General features: G+C 41.8%; 1 protein-coding gene across 1 annotated transcript in view; it reads left to right on the top strand.

Annotated features, from left to right (window-relative positions):
• LOC126356239 (transient receptor potential cation channel subfamily V member 5) overlaps positions 1 to 18,078 on the top strand; it is a 132,702-nt gene that overhangs the window by 22,324 nt on the left and 92,300 nt on the right. The window contains exons 4-5 of the mRNA XM_050007064.1: positions 11,664 to 11,840; positions 17,413 to 17,602. Coding sequence (XP_049863021.1) covers positions 11,664 to 11,840; positions 17,413 to 17,602 — 367 coding nt within the window. The remainder of the gene's footprint in view (positions 1 to 11,663; positions 11,841 to 17,412; positions 17,603 to 18,078) is intronic.

Below are 18,078 nucleotides of genomic sequence, written 5' to 3'. Positions count from 1 at the left end.
TGTGACACAGCATTTCCGAGATTACGATGAAGTGGGGATTTTCTCGTACGATCAATTCACGAGTATACCGGTAAATCCGGTAAAACATCAAATATCCCGACATCGCTGCGGCCGGAAAAAGATCCTGCAACAACGGGACCAACGACGACAGAAGACAATCGCTCTACGTGGTAGAAGTGCAACCCTTCAGCAAATTGCTGCAGATTTCTGTGCTGAGCTATCAACGAGTGTCAGCGTGCTAACTATTCAACGAAACATCATCGATATGGACTTTCGGAGCCCAAGGCCCACTCGGGTACCCTTGATGGTTGCACGACACATAGCTTTACGCCTCGCCTGGGCCCGTCAACACCGACATTGGAAAATGTTGCTTGGTCGGACGAGTCTCGTTCAAATTGTATCGAGCAGGTGGATGTGTACGGGTATGAAGACAACCTCATGAATCCATGGGCCCTGCATGTCAGCTGTTCAAGCTGGTGGAGGCTCTGTAATTGTGTGTGGCGTGTGCTGTTGGAGTGATGCGGGACCCCTGATACGTCTACATACGGCTCTGACAGGTTACACGTGCCTAAGTATCCTGTCAGATCATCAGCATCCATTCATGCCCATTGTGCATTCCGACGGACTTGGGCAGTTCCAGCAGTACAATGCGACAACCCACACGTCCAGAATTGCTACAGAGTGGCTCCAGGAATACTCTTCTGAGTTTAAAGACTTCCACTGGCCACCAAACAGCTCATACATGAAGATTATTGAGGAAAACTGGGATTTCTTGCAACGTGTTGTTCAGAAGAGATCTCCACCCCCTCTTACTCTTACGGATTTACGGACAGCCCTGCAGGATTCTTGGTGTCAATTGCCTCCAGCACTACTGCAGACATTAGTCGAGTCCATGGCACGCCCTGTTACGGCACTTTGGTGCGCGCGGGGGCGCTACACGAAATTAGGCAGGTGTACCAGTTTCTTTGGCTCTTCAGTGAAAAGTCGACTTCTACGACGCGCAGAGATAATGGACTATCACAACGGACACGGTTATTGTCTATGATAATGCTGTATAGAAATTATCCACTTAATAAGTACGGTAGTTCAAAACAAATTAAATGGTATTTACGATTAAATAACACCGAAAGGGAGTCTCTCATTCGTGATTAATAACCTAGTTTCGTAAGTGATAGGTATGAAACTGAGAATCCATTATGCCATTTTGCCTACGATGGTTTAAGGTTTTTTATGTTAAAATTTTCCACAAATAGTCATAGCGCAAAATCAGTAAGCAATATCAGAAACCGATTAAAAATCTAGCTAGCTACACCTCGTTCATCCCTGCACGATTAGTCACTGGCGAGAAAAAGTAATGTTGACTTGTTATCGTTGTTGTTGTGGTCTTCAGTCCAGAGACTGGTTTGATGCAGCTCTCCATGCTACTCTATCCTGTGTAAGCTTCTTTATCTCCCAATACCTACATCCTTCCGAACCTGTTTAGTGTATTCATCTCTTGGTCTCCCTCTGCAATTTTTACCCTCCGCGCTAAATTGGTGATTCCTTGATGCCTCAGAATATGTCCTACCAACCGATCCCTTCTTCTAGTCAAGTTTTGCCACTAATTTATCTTCTCCCCAATTCTATTCAATACCTCCTCATTAGTTGTGTGATCTACCCATATAATCTACAGCATGCTTCTGTAGCACCACATTTCGAAAGCTTCTATTCTCTTCTTGTCCAAACTATTTATCTTCCACGTTTCACTTCCATTCATGTCTATACTCCATACAAATACTTTCAGAAACGACTTCCTGACACTTAAACCTATACTAGATGTTAACAAATTTCTCTTCTTCAGAAACGCGTTCCTTGCCTTGCCATATTCTCTCTACTTCGAAAATCATCAGTTATTTTTCTCACCAAATAGCAAAACTCATTTACTACATTAAACGTGCCATTTCTTAATCTACTTCCCTCGGCATCACCCGATTTAATTCGGCTACATTCCATTATCCTCGTTTTGCTTTTGTTGATCTTCATCTTATATCCTCCATCCAAGACACTGTCCATTCCGTTCAGCTGCTCTTCCAGGTCCTTTGCTGTCTCTGAAAGAATTACAATGTCATCGGCGAACCTCAAAGTTTTTATTTCTTCTCCATGAGCCGCGTGGGATTAGCCGAGCGGCCTACGGCGCTGCAGTCATCGACTGTGCGGCTGGTCCCGGAGGAGGTTCGAGTCCTCCCTCGGGCATGGTTGTGTGTGTTTGTCCTTAGGATAATTTAGGTTATGTAGTGTGTAAGCTTAGGGACTGTTGACCTTAGCACTTAAGTCCCATAAGATTTCCCAGACGTTTGAACGTCTTCTCCATGAATTTTAGTTCCTACTCTGGATTTTTCTTTTGTTTCCTTTACTCCTTGCTTAATATACAGATTGAATAACATCGGGGAGAGGCTACAACCCAGTCTCACTCCCTTCCCAACCACTGCTTCCCTTTCATGCCCCTCGACTCTTATAACTGCCATCTGGTTTCTGTACAAATTGTAAATAGCCTTTCGCTCCACGTATTTTACCCCTGCCACCTTCAAAAATTGAAAGAGAGCATTCCAATCAACATTGTCAAAAGCTTTCTCTAAGTCTACAAATGCTAGAAACGTAGGTTTGCCTTTCCTTAAACTATTTTCTAAGATAAGTCGTAGGGTCAGTATTGCGCACGTGTTCCAACATTTCTACGGAATCCAAACTGATCTTCCCCGAGGTCGGCTTCTACCAGTTTTTTCATTCGTCTGTAAAGAATTCGTGTTAGTATTTTGCAACCGTGGATTATTAAACTGATATTTCGGTAATTTTCACATCTTTCAACCCCTGCTTTCTTTGGGATTGGAATTATTATATTCTTCTTGAGGTCTGATGGTATATCGCCTGTCTCATGCATTTTGCTCACCAGAGTGTAGAGTTTTGTCAGGACTGGCTCTCCCAAGGTTGTCAGTAGTTCTAATGGAATGTTGCCTACTCCCGGGGCCTTGTTTCGACTTAGATCTTTCAGTGCCCTGTCAAACTCTTCTCGCAGTATCATATATCCCATTTCATCTTCATCTACATCCTCTTCCATTTCCATAATATTGTCCTCAAGCTCTTGATGTTCATACAAGTGGTTCTCTGATCTCCAAAGGTCTCTTTAATTTTCCTGTAGGCACTATCTATCTTACCCCTAGTGAGATAAGCCTCCACATCCTTACATTTGCCTGCTTAGCCATTTTGCACTTCCTGTCGATCTCATTTTTGAGACGTTTGTATTCCTTTTTGCCTGCTTCATTTACTGCATTTTTATATTTACTCCTTTCATCAATTAATTTCAATATTTCTTCTGTTACCCAAGGATGTCTATTAGCCCTCGTCTTTTTACCTACTTGATCCTCTTCTGCCTTCACTATTTCATTCCCCAGAGCTACCCATTCTTCTTCTACTGTATTTCTTTCCCCTATTCCTGTCAGTGCTCTCCCTGAAACTCTCTACAACCTCTAGTTCTGTCAGTTTATCCAGGTCCCATCTCCGTAAAGTCCCGCCTTTTTCCAGTTTCTTCAGTTTTAATTTATAGTTCATAACCAGTAAATTGTGATCAGAGTCCACATCTGCCCCTGGAAACGTCTTAAAATTTAAAACCTGGTTCCTAAATCTCTGTCTTTCTATTATATAATCTATTTGAAACCTTTCAGTATCTCCAGACTTCTTCCATGTATACAACCTTCTTTCATGAATCTTGAACCACGTTTTAGCTATGATTAAGTTATGCTCTGTGCAAAATTGTACCAGGCGGCTTTCTCTTTCATTTCTTACCCCCAATCCATATTCACCTACTACGTTTCCTTCTCTCCATTTTCCTACTATCGAATTCCAGTCATCCATGACTATTAAATTTACGTCTCCCTTCACTATCTAAATAATTTCTTTTATCTCATCATAGAGTTCATCAATTTCTTCGTCATCTGCAGAGCTAGTTGGTATACAAACTTGTACTATTGTAATAGGCGGGAGCTTCGTGTCTATTGTGACCAAAATAATCCGTTCACTATGCTATTTGTAGTAGCTTACCCACACTCCTATTTTTTATTCTTTATTATACCTACTCCTGCTTTACCCCTATTCGATTTTGTATTTATAACCCTGTATTCACCTGACCAAAAGTCTTGTTCCTTCTTCCTCCAAACTTCATTAATTCACACCATATTCAACTTTAACCTATCCACTTCCCTATTTAAATTTTGTAACCTACCTGCCCGATTAAGGGATCTGACACTCCACGCTCCGACCTGTAGAACGCCAGTTTTCTTTCTCCTGATAGCAAAGTCCTCGTGAGTAGTCTCCCCCCGGAGATCCGAATGGAGGACTATTCTACCTCCGGAATATTTTACCCAAGAGGACGCCATCATCATTTAACCATACAAATAAAGCTGCATGCCCTCGGGATAAATTACGGCTGTAGTTTCCCCTTGCTATCAGCCGTTCGCAGTAGCAGCACAGCAAGGCTGTGGTGTTACAAGGCCAGATCAGTCAATCATCCAGACTGTTGCCCCTTCAACTTCTGAAAAAGCTGCTGCTCTTCTTCAGGAACCACAAATTTGTCTGGCCTCTGAACACATACCCCTCCGTAGTGGTTTGCACCTACGGTACTACCATATGTATCGTTGAGTCACGTAAGCCTCCCCACCAACGCCAAGGTCCATGGTTCATTGGGGGGGGGGGGGGGGGGGGAAGGGGACTTAAGAAATAATATATATGATCTCTATTTCACCGTTTCATTCAGATATTTTGTCAACAATTTATTCTGTTAACGAAATGTAGTCGAGTAAATTGGACCCCCATCACTTACTTAAATAAAACCACTTACTTTTTATATTTTAAGTCTTTCTGTATTAGTTATTCTCTTGCAGATTACAAGGGGATAATGGAGAAGATTAGTCAAAGAAAGTAGAGTCCATCTAAAACGACTGAAGCTCTTGATGCATTTCAGGAAAGAAAGATGCGTTGAAAGAACTCCAATAGATAATTTAATGTTCTAAAAACAACACTTACGATGTTCTCTAACGTGATGTACAGTATATCTGAAGATGCAGCAGAAAACAAAAAGAGGCAGACCTACAATTTTTGGTAAAGATGTTAAAGTCTCACTATGGAAGCTTCTTTCTTTGAATTTGCTCGTAATCACTAGTGAAGAATGGCTGTACAGCTGACAGAGAGAACATTGAGGGCCCTTTCAAATACGAAATTGCTGGGAAAAAGCGGGTTAGCCTTTTCCTTAAACGCCTTTCCTCAAACTGTTAGAAATCAATCCTACAGTAACATCCTACACCATGGATCTTGGTTCCAGCTGAGGAAACATAAAGAATTTCTGAAGACTTTTGAAAGACTTTTTTCTCGTATCTACTTTGAAACTAGATTATGTTTTCTCTGATTTAATACCTTTTTCTAATTTTTTCCAACACAATTTCGATGTTTTTTACAAGAGATCGGACAATAGCAACCATTTTTCAGTCTTCCTAAGTATAACGTTTCAGAAAATAATTTTTACCTTTTCATTACATTGCCTTAGAGTAAAATATAAATTGTGTAATGAGGGTCCGTTTTTGGGCAGTTTCCTATACTATTGGCCAAAATGTATTGTTAAACTATGCACTGAGGTGACAAATGTTGTGGGATACCTCCTAATATCACGTCGGACATTCTTTTGCCCGGTGTAGTGCAGCAACTCGACGTAGCGTGGGCTCAACAAGTTATTGAGCCATGCCGTCTCTAAAGCCGTTCATAACAGGGAAAGTATTGCCACTGCAGGATTTTCTGCACGAATTGACCAGTAGATTACGTACCATAAATTTTGGATGACATTCGTGTCGGGCGAAGTGGGTGGTCAAAACATTCACTCGAACCGTTCAGAATGTTCTTCAAACCATGGCGAACCACTGTAGTCCGCTGACATGGCGCATTAACGTCCATAAAACGCTATCGTTGTTTGGGGACATGAAGCCCATGAATGGCTGCAAATGGTTGCCGAGTAGAACATAACCATTGCCAATAACCGGCTCAGTTGGACCAAAAGATCCAGTCCATTCATTGTAAACTCAGCTCTCACCATTACAGAGCCACCAGCAGTATGCACACTGCCACCATCAGCTCTTACCAACTGAAATTGGAACTCATCTGGTCAGGCCACCGTTTTCCAGATGTCTTGGGTCCAACCGATATGGTCACGAGCCCAGAAAGCGTGCTGTCAGCAAAGTCACTGGTATTGGTCGTCTCCTACGATAGCTAAATTTCGCCGCTTTGTCTTAACGGATACGTTCGCCATACGTTCCACATTGATTTCCGGAGTTGTTGCAGGCAGTGTTGCTTGTCTCTTAGCACTGACAACACTACGCAAATGTCGCTGCTCTCGGTCGTTAAGCGAAGGCCGTCGGCCACTACGTTGTGCGTGGTGAGAAATAATTCCCAAAATGTGATATTCTTGGCATGGACTTGGCACGGGGAGTTCAGAATATTGAATTCCCGAACGATTTCCGAAACGGAGCGTCCCATGTATCTAGCTCCATTCAGCTTTCAGAGTCTGTTAACTCCCGTCATGTGGCCGTAACCACGCCGGAAACATTTTCATATAAATCACCTGAGTACAAATGGGAGCTACGCCATTGCACTGCCCTTTTACATCGGTACGCGACGCTACCGCCATCTGTTTGTGCGCATTTCGCCGTCCCACGACTTTTGTCGCCTGAGTATATGTGACACAAATGTCTATACGCAGGCAGACTATTAAATGACACTTAGGAGGCTTCAAAAGGGATTCCAGTTATTTTATTTGCGAATTTAGCGTTGGTTAGAAACAAAACCACAGACATTACAAAGTCGTGCGCTCACGTTCATAAAAACCACTCCGTCTACAGGCCACAAGTGGTCCATCGGGACCATCCGACCATCGTGTCAACCTCAATGGAGGATGCGGATAGGAAGGGCGTGGGGTCAGCACACCGCTCTCCCGGTCGTTATGATGGTATTCTTGACCGAAACCGCTACTATTCGGTCAAGTAGCTCCTCAATTGGCATCACGAGGCTTAGTGCACCCCGTAAAATGGCAACAGCGCATGGCGGCCTGGATGGTCACCCATCCAAGTGCCGACCACGCCTGATAGCGCTTAACTTCGGTGATCTCACTGGAACCGGTGTATCAACTGCGGTAAGGCCGTTGACTGCTCACGTTCATAGGTGATCTACAAATCGATATGCAAAATATCCACATACGTAATAAATATGGTTTTCATATCCCAATGAACAACAGATAAACGTTTTCTGGCATGTAATCGGTCTGCATCGCAAACTCGCATCATGAAATACATTACTACAAACTGTCAACCAAATCTGAAATCTAACTGCCTAGCACGCCAATACTCCACTGGGCCCGGCAAGGCTTAAACTGTGTGCCGTGAGTAAAATAACCTTCATTCTCGTCCTCTACAACGAGCAAGTCCAGCCATTGATTGTCGCTGGAAGCGGGCGGAGAGGTCGTTTGGAGTGCGGCGGTCTGTGGATACGTAGGCAAGAGACGAGAGCCAATCTGTGGACAGCTACCGAGACAGGACAACAAGGGAATAAATGTGATGGGTGTGGGCGGTACGGGACAGCTGCAAACAAGTTGGCGTGGGCAGCAGTGCGGCTGCCACGTGGAGTCTAGGTCTTAACTAGCAGCTAACAGATGTCAACTAGCGGACACAGGTTTCTGTTCCGAGGCGACGGATTGTAAATGGCGTCTTGGCGGTGCTTGATGAAAGTGGCCGTTGTGCAGTCCTTTGCATCCTGGTTCTGATCCACGTTCATGCTCTGATAGCAATTAGAGTGTTCAGCGTTTCCCTGTCCCCTATCATAACGGTACTACTGCTGCAAGGCCTAAGTGGTTTGCCTAAAACACAGGGTGACTCAACAGAACGGGAAATTTTGGAATGGAGATTGATGAATGAGCGCAGTTAGTTTGCATATGTTTATCTGTGTTTATAGCACAGGTTGTCATTATTGAATGTCACAAGAATTTTTATTTCCTGAATATCAGATCCGATAGATGAGCTGATCCTCGGCGCATACCTAAATACAGCCTGATAGGAGCGTTTTCCATGGCTTGACCTGACAGTTCAATGGTAATCTTGAAGACTTCCTCTCGTATTCTTGCTTTGAGTTCTTCGGTGGTAGCAGGTCGAGAACGATAAACCGCGCTCGTAAGGTGGCTCCGCAAGAAAAAAATCACACGCTGTGAGGTAATGCGATCATGGGGGCCGTGCAAAGCAACGGTTTCCAATCAATCGTCGCACAGTCCCCATCGTATGAGCCGTTTTTGCTCCGTCATGTTGAAACCAACTGTTGGCAGTAAAATGCAGCAGTTCACGCGCAGTAGAATTTTCCACCATGGCAACAAACCGAACAGACGTTGCGCACTCATCATCCTCTAAAAAGCAAGGTCCTCTAACGCCACTCTATGACATGGTACACCATACAGTAATCTTGCTGCTGTGCAATGGACGCTCGTGTAGCTGACAAAGCCGCTGAGCTTCGTTCGACATCCACTGATTGTTAATGAAATTGCTGTCGTCGTGCACTTTTGCTAACATGCGTTCAGCATATTGTCTATGCAGTAGCTGATCGTTAGGTTAAAGACTCTGCGTGACGTCGGAGAGAGCGCTGTGGTCGTCTCACGAAAGCAGTTCACACAGCCTCGATATTGACTGCCGTACGAGTGGTTCGGTGTCTCCCTGCAGATTGCTTTTCCAGTGCAGGACCAGTTGTTTCAAAACTGCCGACACAAGAATAAATCGCAAGCGCTGAGCGAACACGACCATCCTGTCCGAAGTTGAAATGACACCGAAGCCGCGCGGGGTAGCCACGTGGTCTCAGGCGCCTTGTTACGGTCCGCGTGGCTCCTCCCGTCGGAGGTTCGAGTCCTCCCTCCGGCATGGGTGTGTGTGTCGTCCTTAGCGTAAGGTAGATTAGATAGTGCATAAGCTCAGGGACCGATGACTTTATCAGTTTGGTCCCATAAGACATTAACAAAAATTAATTTTTTTTTTTTTTTTTACTCCGAAATTGTCGACGAGCGGGCTCCACCTTCCCATTCTTGTAAAAGGCTTTTACCGCAGAGGCTGCACCGCCGCACAACGTTCCATTACTCCATGTTTACTGTTTACTAAATAGCAAGACTGTAAGAGCAGAATTCAATGTCATTTGCCGCCACCTACCCCGCAGCGTTACAACAGGTTCCAAAATTTCCTGTTCTTTTGAGTCAACCTGTATATTTTAATTTTTGAAGATTTGTGTCAATTACACCCTAGAGGAGTGCGCTTATACGCTGTGTTTAAATGGGTGGTCTTCTTATATGTAAGCATTTGGCCTAATGTTTGATTTTAACGGAGCTGCATAACTTGTCTATATTCGAGCATAGTGTAGGCCTTTTTCTGTGTTCTTTTAAGTTGTTTGTTTTTTGCTGCCTTTATCTGATATGAATATTAGCTTTAGGTGTTTCTTGTCTCAGTTCTTATTTAAGTCTTGTCTGTGAATTGTATCCTAAACTTGTGGTCAATAACGCCATTCCATTATTGTTTTTTCCAGCCTGTATAGTTAGTTAGTTAGTTGTAGGCTTGCTGATTTACTTTATGCTCTTCTCTTGTCTTACAGTTTATTTAACTTTGGAACCAGGAAATTTGAGAGTTGTCGTTTTATGTTACATATTAAGCTGATGTGTATTTGTTCGAGTACAAGTAATATTTTCTGATATGTTTATTATGCTCATGTGCACTGATTTGTTGAACTATGTTATTAATTAATATTTTTATACTTGGTAAGTATTTATGCACACACAGCCACCTACCGTTTCCCACTTCCATCGATTTCCTGCGGCACAATTCAACTCTTTGACAGCACATGTCATTCCAGTCTTTTGTAAAAACTGACAATATATTAAGTGATTCGTAATTCCATTTTTAAATCTTATCGTCGTATTATTTTCATTTTAATTACTACATCCTTACGATAAGACGCCATTTATACTTATACAAATTCCTGTGTAACATTTTATTTGCCAAAAAATATGTAACGAAGTTGTAAATCAGAGTGTAGGATTGCTCCACTAGTGCCACGTCAGGTATATAAAGGCGCCCACCAAACCGTGGTGTCGCAGTCACCAGTCAACACTTTCTAACGCCATGCTACGGCACGCAATATGCTTTCATTGATAACGAACTGGTGATGGTTGCAAGCTCGAGAACTGTTACAAAGTTAAATGCTACCTAATACTACAGCCCGTTCATTCTGTACAGGAGTGCTTTGCAGTAGTTGACAGCCCTGCACTGTAACATGCTACCTACTTTTACAATATAGGCTGTATCAAAAAGATTCATCCGATTCGGCACATATTTCTGACACTAACAAATGTGTACTATGAATTTTGTTTCTTGATGAACGGGAAACTCAAAAAAGTTTTTTCACACCTTTTCATAGGTGTTCAATATGCACGGCATATGTCAACGGTATTCAAATTGTTCCCACACTACAGCGAGCATGTCTTGAGTCAGAGTTTCCACAACTGCTGTTATGCTGCATCTCAGTTCATTCATTGTTGTTGGTAACGGAGGCGCATAAACAAAAATAATCGCATACAGTCAGGTCCGGTGACCTTGAAGGCCAGTAATGTAAGGCAAAATCATTTGGTCCAGAGCGACCGATCCATCGTTCAGTAACCCTTTGATTTAAAAATTCCCGTACTTCCAGATGCCAGTGTGGAGGTGTCCCATCCTGTTGGTAAATGAAGTCGTTCGAATCAGTCTCCAACTGTGTGCAAAAGATTGTTCCCAAGCATATTGAGACATGTGCTTCCTGTAACAGTGTCCTAGGCAAAGAAAAATGGACCATGCACCTTCTCCTGTGAAACTGCACAAAACACATTAACTATTGGAGACTGACTCTCATGTCGTACAACTTGATGTGATTATTTCCGTACCTCATATTCTGACATTATGACGGTTCACCTTTCCATTCAAATAGAATGATGCTTCGTCAGTACATTTTTCCAAGAACGGAATTACAGAATTCCACACGTTTTTGTTTGTCACCTTCACGAAGAGCTAGCAGTAGCTGGATTTTTTATGGTTTCAAGTGTAAAAAATCGACGCAACACACGCCAGACGTACATCGGGGGGGGGGGGGGGGGCGGGGGGGGGGGGGTCATGTTGAGCTGAGCTACACGGCGAACGAATTTCTGCCGACTCCTTGCTCCTTGTGAAACTAAGGCGGATGCGTTCGACATCTGCGTCAGGCACTCGGGGACGGACCGGCGCTGAACAGTTATTACTGACCTACACTGCGCAAAACGTAGAACACGAAACGCTTTCTGTTGTCCCGACATCATTTTTAGTAGAACTGAAATAGGCGCACGCTGCTGCTACCTAGTGTGAACCACGTAAAACTCGACAGCTTGCTCTTTCCAACAGCACGTTTGTTGTTGTCGCATACATCTCAAATAACATAACAGTTACGATTTTTTTTTAAATCAGATGATTCTTTTTGATACAACGTGTATTTGTAGTGTTCCCTTTACTTATTTTTGACTGACACAGTGTCTGATGAAGCAGATGTAACCACTGAACACGATGTTGGTGTAGACCCCAGCAAGTGCCGCGAGGTGTGCTGGGACCTGAAGGAGCGCGGCGCGGTGGGGGAGACAGTGCTGCACCTCTGTCTGCTCAACGCCACCTCCACCCACGCCGAGCTGGCCAAGCGCCTCCTGCGCTTCTACCCCAAGCTCGTCAACGACATCTACATGGGCGACCAGTACTACGGTAGGTCGCGCGCGCTCTGCTTTTGGCGTTTAGCTCACTCGAAACGCGATGGCTCTCGCGCGTAACTAAAGCCACCTTACGGAGTGTGCTGGAAATTAATCTGTTTCCCTCACCAGTAGAGTATGGGATGAACAACAGTTGTTAAGACTCCATATGAGTCCCAATGTCTATCATTTTCCAATCGTACTAATTTCACCAGGTATTTCTCAGAGCCAATAACAAGCATACTGGACAAAAAGTCAGTCAACCCCAACAGACATCGTCCTCATACCACCTACTTTTTGGTCAAATGTTTGAGCGGAGAGAAAACATGACTTCCTAGAAATTATTGAGTGGATTTTTGGCCAAATTATCGTAGCCAAAAGAAGAGTGGTAAACTGACAAATGGGGAATCAAATTTACAGACCCATCAGGAAAGTTTGTGTATATAATTTATCGCCGCTACGGCAAACAACTCATCCGCCCATAGATACTAAGTGCTACCATTAGAAGCTGGGACAGATCACAAGCATTATATGCATTTTGTTTTTCTTTCAGTAAGACACTGACTATAAAATATTAAACCGCTACAGCGATATTAACAGAAAAATATAGAAATGAAAGGTTATTTTCAGTTTTAATAATGACCAGCCTCAGTTGCACCCTTTTGCCTAGAAGTTACCTAAGTTTCGGTCTGGATAACCCAACCTTCTTCATAATAACAGAATCCACTGTTTGTCCATAGCGGACATAGCGAAGTGAGGTCGAGGCAGTGCCAGATAAGTTTTACAGTATGACGATAATTTATGAATTTGTAGTTTTAGCTTGACGATGTCCACTATGGACAAACAGTAGATACTGTTATTCTGAAGAAGGTTGGGTTATCGCGACTGAAACCTAGGTAAATTCTATATAAAAGGTGCAACTGAGGCTGTTCATTATTAAAATTAAAAATAATATTTATACAGTTGCTGACAGGGCCGTCAAATGATGAAGCTATTTAATAAATGAATGGAATCTAGAACAGGACACTCTAGTCTGTTGCAAAGGTACCCAGCAATGATGGAGTTTCTGAACCTGCAATTCTTTACGTCTGTGTTTGCATTTACAAAAAAGATTTGTCAAATTGTGATATCTTACTCAGCAGCACTCGAGCCTTCACATTACCATTGGAATTCCTATGAATAAAATTTTGTTGGTGTAGTATTCATTTAACAGTTACATTCAAGGTTACGGTTTCTTTCTCTAATTAAGAGACAGTATCCTCAAAACGCATTGTAGAACATCCCTTTGAAATCAATAGTAATTCTGAATCACAGTGTAGAAAATACTGCAACTAGCCTCAATGTTTTTTAATGATTTTATTGTATCGTTACTAGTTTCGGGCCTGAGCCCATAGTCAGATAGTAGTGTTAACTTCTTTCTGAAGTTAACATTTGATTTCTAAAATATAACAAAGTTTTTGTGATTACATCGTTTTACACTTGCATATGCGATTTACATTGTAATTACTTCTCGAAAAGCTCTCCTTTACATATTATAAGACAAAGGTTTGATTTTCTTTAACAATTATTGCTGATTACTGATCTAAATCAAGTAAAATATGGCCGTTACATTTGTTTACATCCACTGCTGGTTTTGCGAAACAACATGCTATGTGTACTTCTGGAGTTGCTGAAAAGATACTTCATCACAGTACAGATAATTTAATTATTTACGTTTGAAATATGCTGGTAATGGACAATGAAGAATTTTCTCCCTGCCAGTTCTTTATTATTTCTACTGTTTCAAATTATAGGAGTTGTATGAAATTTTTCAATTTTAATTCTAGCTGATCATTCAACGTGCAGTTAGGTTTACTGTGAATATGTTGTATATTTCCAGTTCCCCTAAGAAGTTCATCTTTATTTCTTTTTCTATAAAATTTAATATACCTAAGTTTCTTCGATGTTTATCTCTTTGTTATTATGTCAGCCCAAGTGAATAGCAAAAGTTTATTTATGTAGGTTGTTGAGGGTTAAAGGATCCATGTGTTCATGGTACTGTTCATTGACACTCCTGCCAGTTTGGCCAATGTACAGTTTGGGGTACACAGAACAATGTGGTAAATAAATGCCAGACCTGTGATATACCTCCTTTTTTTAAAAAAAAAATTGAGTTGTGATCAATTTTTCCTTTCATTTTATTGTTTGTGGAAAAACTGATTATGTAATTTTTGGCATGGACTAAGTTTTCAATCTCATATGACACTTTACCAATGAATGGTATGCAGAAATTTTTCATAGAGTTTTTAGGAGGTGTTCCTACTAAAGTGTGTCTGATTTGGACTTAGGACTATCTTTGTTTCTGTATTTGTTTTTAATCATACTGTCAAGTTTAGTGATAGTTTCAGAGCTGTAACAATTTGTTTTTAGTTCTTGTAGTTTGTCTTCAGTGTCCAAAGGGATTTTTTCCATTTTGTTGACCATGGCCCTACAACATGTCATTTTGTGTTGCTCGGGGAAAGCTCTTGATTGGAACATACGCCTTAGTGGGTTTTCTGTATATTTTAAATTTATATTTATTACCGTATTTACCAATTTTTTGATCGAAAAAATTTATACCGTTATCAGTTTCATGTTCAGACAAGTGTGTCATCCACATAGCGATTGTGATATATGACTTTTTTTATTGTTGAATTGGTATCGAAACAATATGTTTCTAAATGATTTTTGTAAATATTGTCTAGCAGGCTAGCAAGACATCTGCGCTTTGAAAGACCATCTTCCTGTTCATAAAATTTGTTATTAAAGATAAAGTAGTTAGTGATAGTACTATGGTTAGAAGTTCCACAGACTCATAAATTTCAGAGCGACTGATCTTCTTATATTCAAGCAAGTTGTTTTCAAATAGCAAGATTGTTTCTTGTGTACAAATATACTAGGAAAAGAAACAATTTCAGTAATTAAAAATAACTTCCTCAAATATAATAAGATCAGCCTACGTGAAATTTATGAGCTTGCTGAACCTTAATGCTATCACAGAACTACTTCAGATTTAGTCACAAATGTTATGAACAGGAAGATGGCCTTGCAATGGGCAGTTGCATAGTTAGCCTGCTAACCAATATTTACATAAATCACTTAGAAAATGGTTCAAATGGCTCTGAGCACTATGGGACTTAACATCTGAGGTCATCAGTCCTCTAGAACTTAGAACTACTTAAACGTACCTAACGTAAGGACATCACACACATCCATGCCCACGACAGGATTCTAACCTGTGATCGTAGCAGTCGCGCGGTTCCAGACTGTAGCGCCTAGAACCGCTTGGCCACTCCGGCCGGCTCCAAAGCGATCACTGTGCTTTTTTTAGGAGTTGATTCTTATTTTGTGTGGAGGGCTTATATCGACAATATGAATCTGTGCCTAACTGACATATTCCAAATGTACAAGAAGTTGTGTAAAATTTGTACTGTCATCTGAGGAGGAACGTTTGAAATTAGATTCCACTAGTGCTTCCATTTCCAAATACAAACTGAGTAAAAAATTTTGCGCAATTCTACATCTACACCTACATCTATATGGATACTCTACAAATCACATTTATGTGCTTGGCTGAGGGTTCATCAAACCACCTTCACAATTCTCTATTATTCCAGTCTCGTATAGGACGCGGAAAGAATGAACACCTATATCTTTCCGTACGAACTCTAATTTCCCTTATTTTATCGTGGTGATCGTTCCTCCCTATGTAGGTCGGTGTCAACAAAATATTTTCGCATTCGGAGAAGAAAGATGGTGATTCGAATTTCGTGAGAAGATTCCGTCGCAACGAAAAACGCCTTTCTTTTTATGATTTCCAGCCCAAAGCCTGTATCATTTCTGTGACACTCTCTCCCACATCTCGCGATAATACAAAAGTGCTGCATTTCTTTGAACTTTTTCGATGTACTCCGTCAGTCCCACCTGATAAGGATACTACACCGCGCAGCAGTGTTCTAAAAGAGGACGGACACGCGTAGTGTAGGCAGTCTCCTTAGTAGGTCTGTTACATTTTCCAAGTGTCCTACCAATAAAACGCAGCCTTTGGTTGTCCTTCCCCACAACATTATATATATCTTCTTTCCAGTTTAAGTTGTTCTTAATTGTAATACCTAGGTATTTAGTTGACTTTACGGCTTTTAGATTAGACTGACTTATCGTGTAACCGAAGTTTAACGAGTTGCTATTAGTACTCATGTGGATGACCTCATACTTTTCGTTATTTAGGGTCGACTGCCACTTTTCACATCATTCCGATATTTCTTCTAAAACGTTTTGTAGTTTGTTTTGATCTTCTGATGACTTTATTAGTCGATAAATGACAGCGTCATCTGCGAACAACCGAAGACGGCTGCTCAGATTGTCTCCCAAATCGTTTATATAGATAAGGAAAAAGCGAAGAGTCTATAACACTACCTTGGGGTACGCCAGAAATCACTTCTGTTGTACTCGATGACTTTCAGTCAGTTACTATGAACTGTGACCACTCTGACAGGAAATCACAGATCCAGTCACATAACTGAGACGATATTCCATAAGCACGCAATCTCACTACAAGCCGCTTGTGTAGTACAGTGTCAAAAGCCTTCCGGAAATCCGGAAATACGGAATCGATCTGAAATCCCTTGTCAATATCACTCAGCGCTTCGTGTGAATAAAGAGCTAGTTGTGTTTCACGTGAACGATGTTTTCTAAATCGATGTTGATTATGTGTCAATAGACAGTTTTCTTAGAGGTAATTCATAATGTTCGAACGCAATATATGTTCTAAAATCCTGCTGCATATCGACGTTAACGATATGGGCCTGTAATTTAGTGGATTACTCCTACTACCATTCTTGAATATTGGTGTGACCCGTGCAACTTTCCAGTCTTTGGGTAGGGATCTTTCGCCGAGCGAACGGTTGTATATGATTGTTAAGTATGGGGCTAACGTATCAGCATACTCCGAAAGGAACCTAATTAGTATGCAGTCTGGACCAGCAGACTTGCTTTTATTGAGGGATTTAAGTTGCTTCACTACTCCGAGGATATTTACTTCTACGTTACTCGTGTTGGCAGCTGTTCTCGATTCTAATTCTGGAATATTTACTTCGTCTTCTTTCGTGAAGGCATTTCGGAAGGCTGTGTTTAGTAACTCTGCTTTGGCGGCACTGTCTTTGATAGTATCTCCATTGTTATCGAACAGAGAAGGCATTGATTGCTTCTTGCCGCTAACATACTTCACATACGACCAGAATCTCTCTAGATTTTGTGCCAGGTTTCGAGACAAAGTTTCGTTGTGGAAACAGGCATCTCGCATTGAAGTCGGTGCTAAATTTCGAGCTTCTGTAAAAGATCGCCAATCCTGGGGATTTTGCGTCTCTTTAAATTTGGCATGTTTGTTTCGTTGTTTCTGCAAGAGTGTTCGAACCCATTTTGTGTACCAATCGTTGGTTTAAATTAAAAGTAGCCAACTTCTGTTCACAACAGAGTCATAATACCCTATTCAGTGTACTGAAAGATTACTTCTCAACCATTCTTGGTGAGAGCGTCATCATCATCTCAGTAACCGAGTATTTCCTTGCCAGGTGAAAGTGTGCTGCACATAGCGATCGTGAACGAGGACCCGGCCATGGTGAAGTTCCTGCTGGACAGTGGCGCCAACGTGCACGAGCGCTGCTTCGGCACGTTCATGAGCCCCGAGGACCAGAAGGCCCAGCGCTCGGACTCCCTGGACCACGAATGGGTCAACGTCAACTCGGACACCAACTATGAAGGGTACGCCGCCGCTCCTCTACAAAATACATTGTGTCGTCCTGGTAGTAGCTACAGTAGATATAATTAAAACCATGAAATGATAAAACTTCTCATCCCAAATGTAGAAAGTTGAAACCTAAGATTCTCCATCAATTTCTTCAATTTGAGACGGAATAAGTAATGATGTTGGCTCACTTGCTTGATACCTAAGATTGCTCATTGCAGTCCCTTCGAATTACCTTTAGTATCAAAATACATCCACAATGGTCCGCGAGTGACTGCACGTCTAAAATATGGTTGGTTGGTTGTTCGGGGAAGAGACCAAACAGCGAGGTTATCGGTCTCGTCTAAAATATCAAGAACAAATTATGCAGAGACGAGCCACTAGAGGCAACTGGTTTCTTATATCAAACCTTTCGGCAAACATCCCAGAACAAGTTACGGGTCTGCAGCCGTAAGAATTCTTGTGGGTGCACAAAAAAAAAAAAATGGTTCAA

Source organism: Schistocerca gregaria, chromosome 3 (genome assembly GCF_023897955.1).
Source record: "Schistocerca gregaria isolate iqSchGreg1 chromosome 3, iqSchGreg1.2, whole genome shotgun sequence".
NCBI lineage: Eukaryota > Metazoa > Arthropoda > Insecta > Orthoptera > Acrididae > Schistocerca > Schistocerca gregaria.
This window is presented reverse-complemented; position numbering and strand designations above follow the sequence as displayed.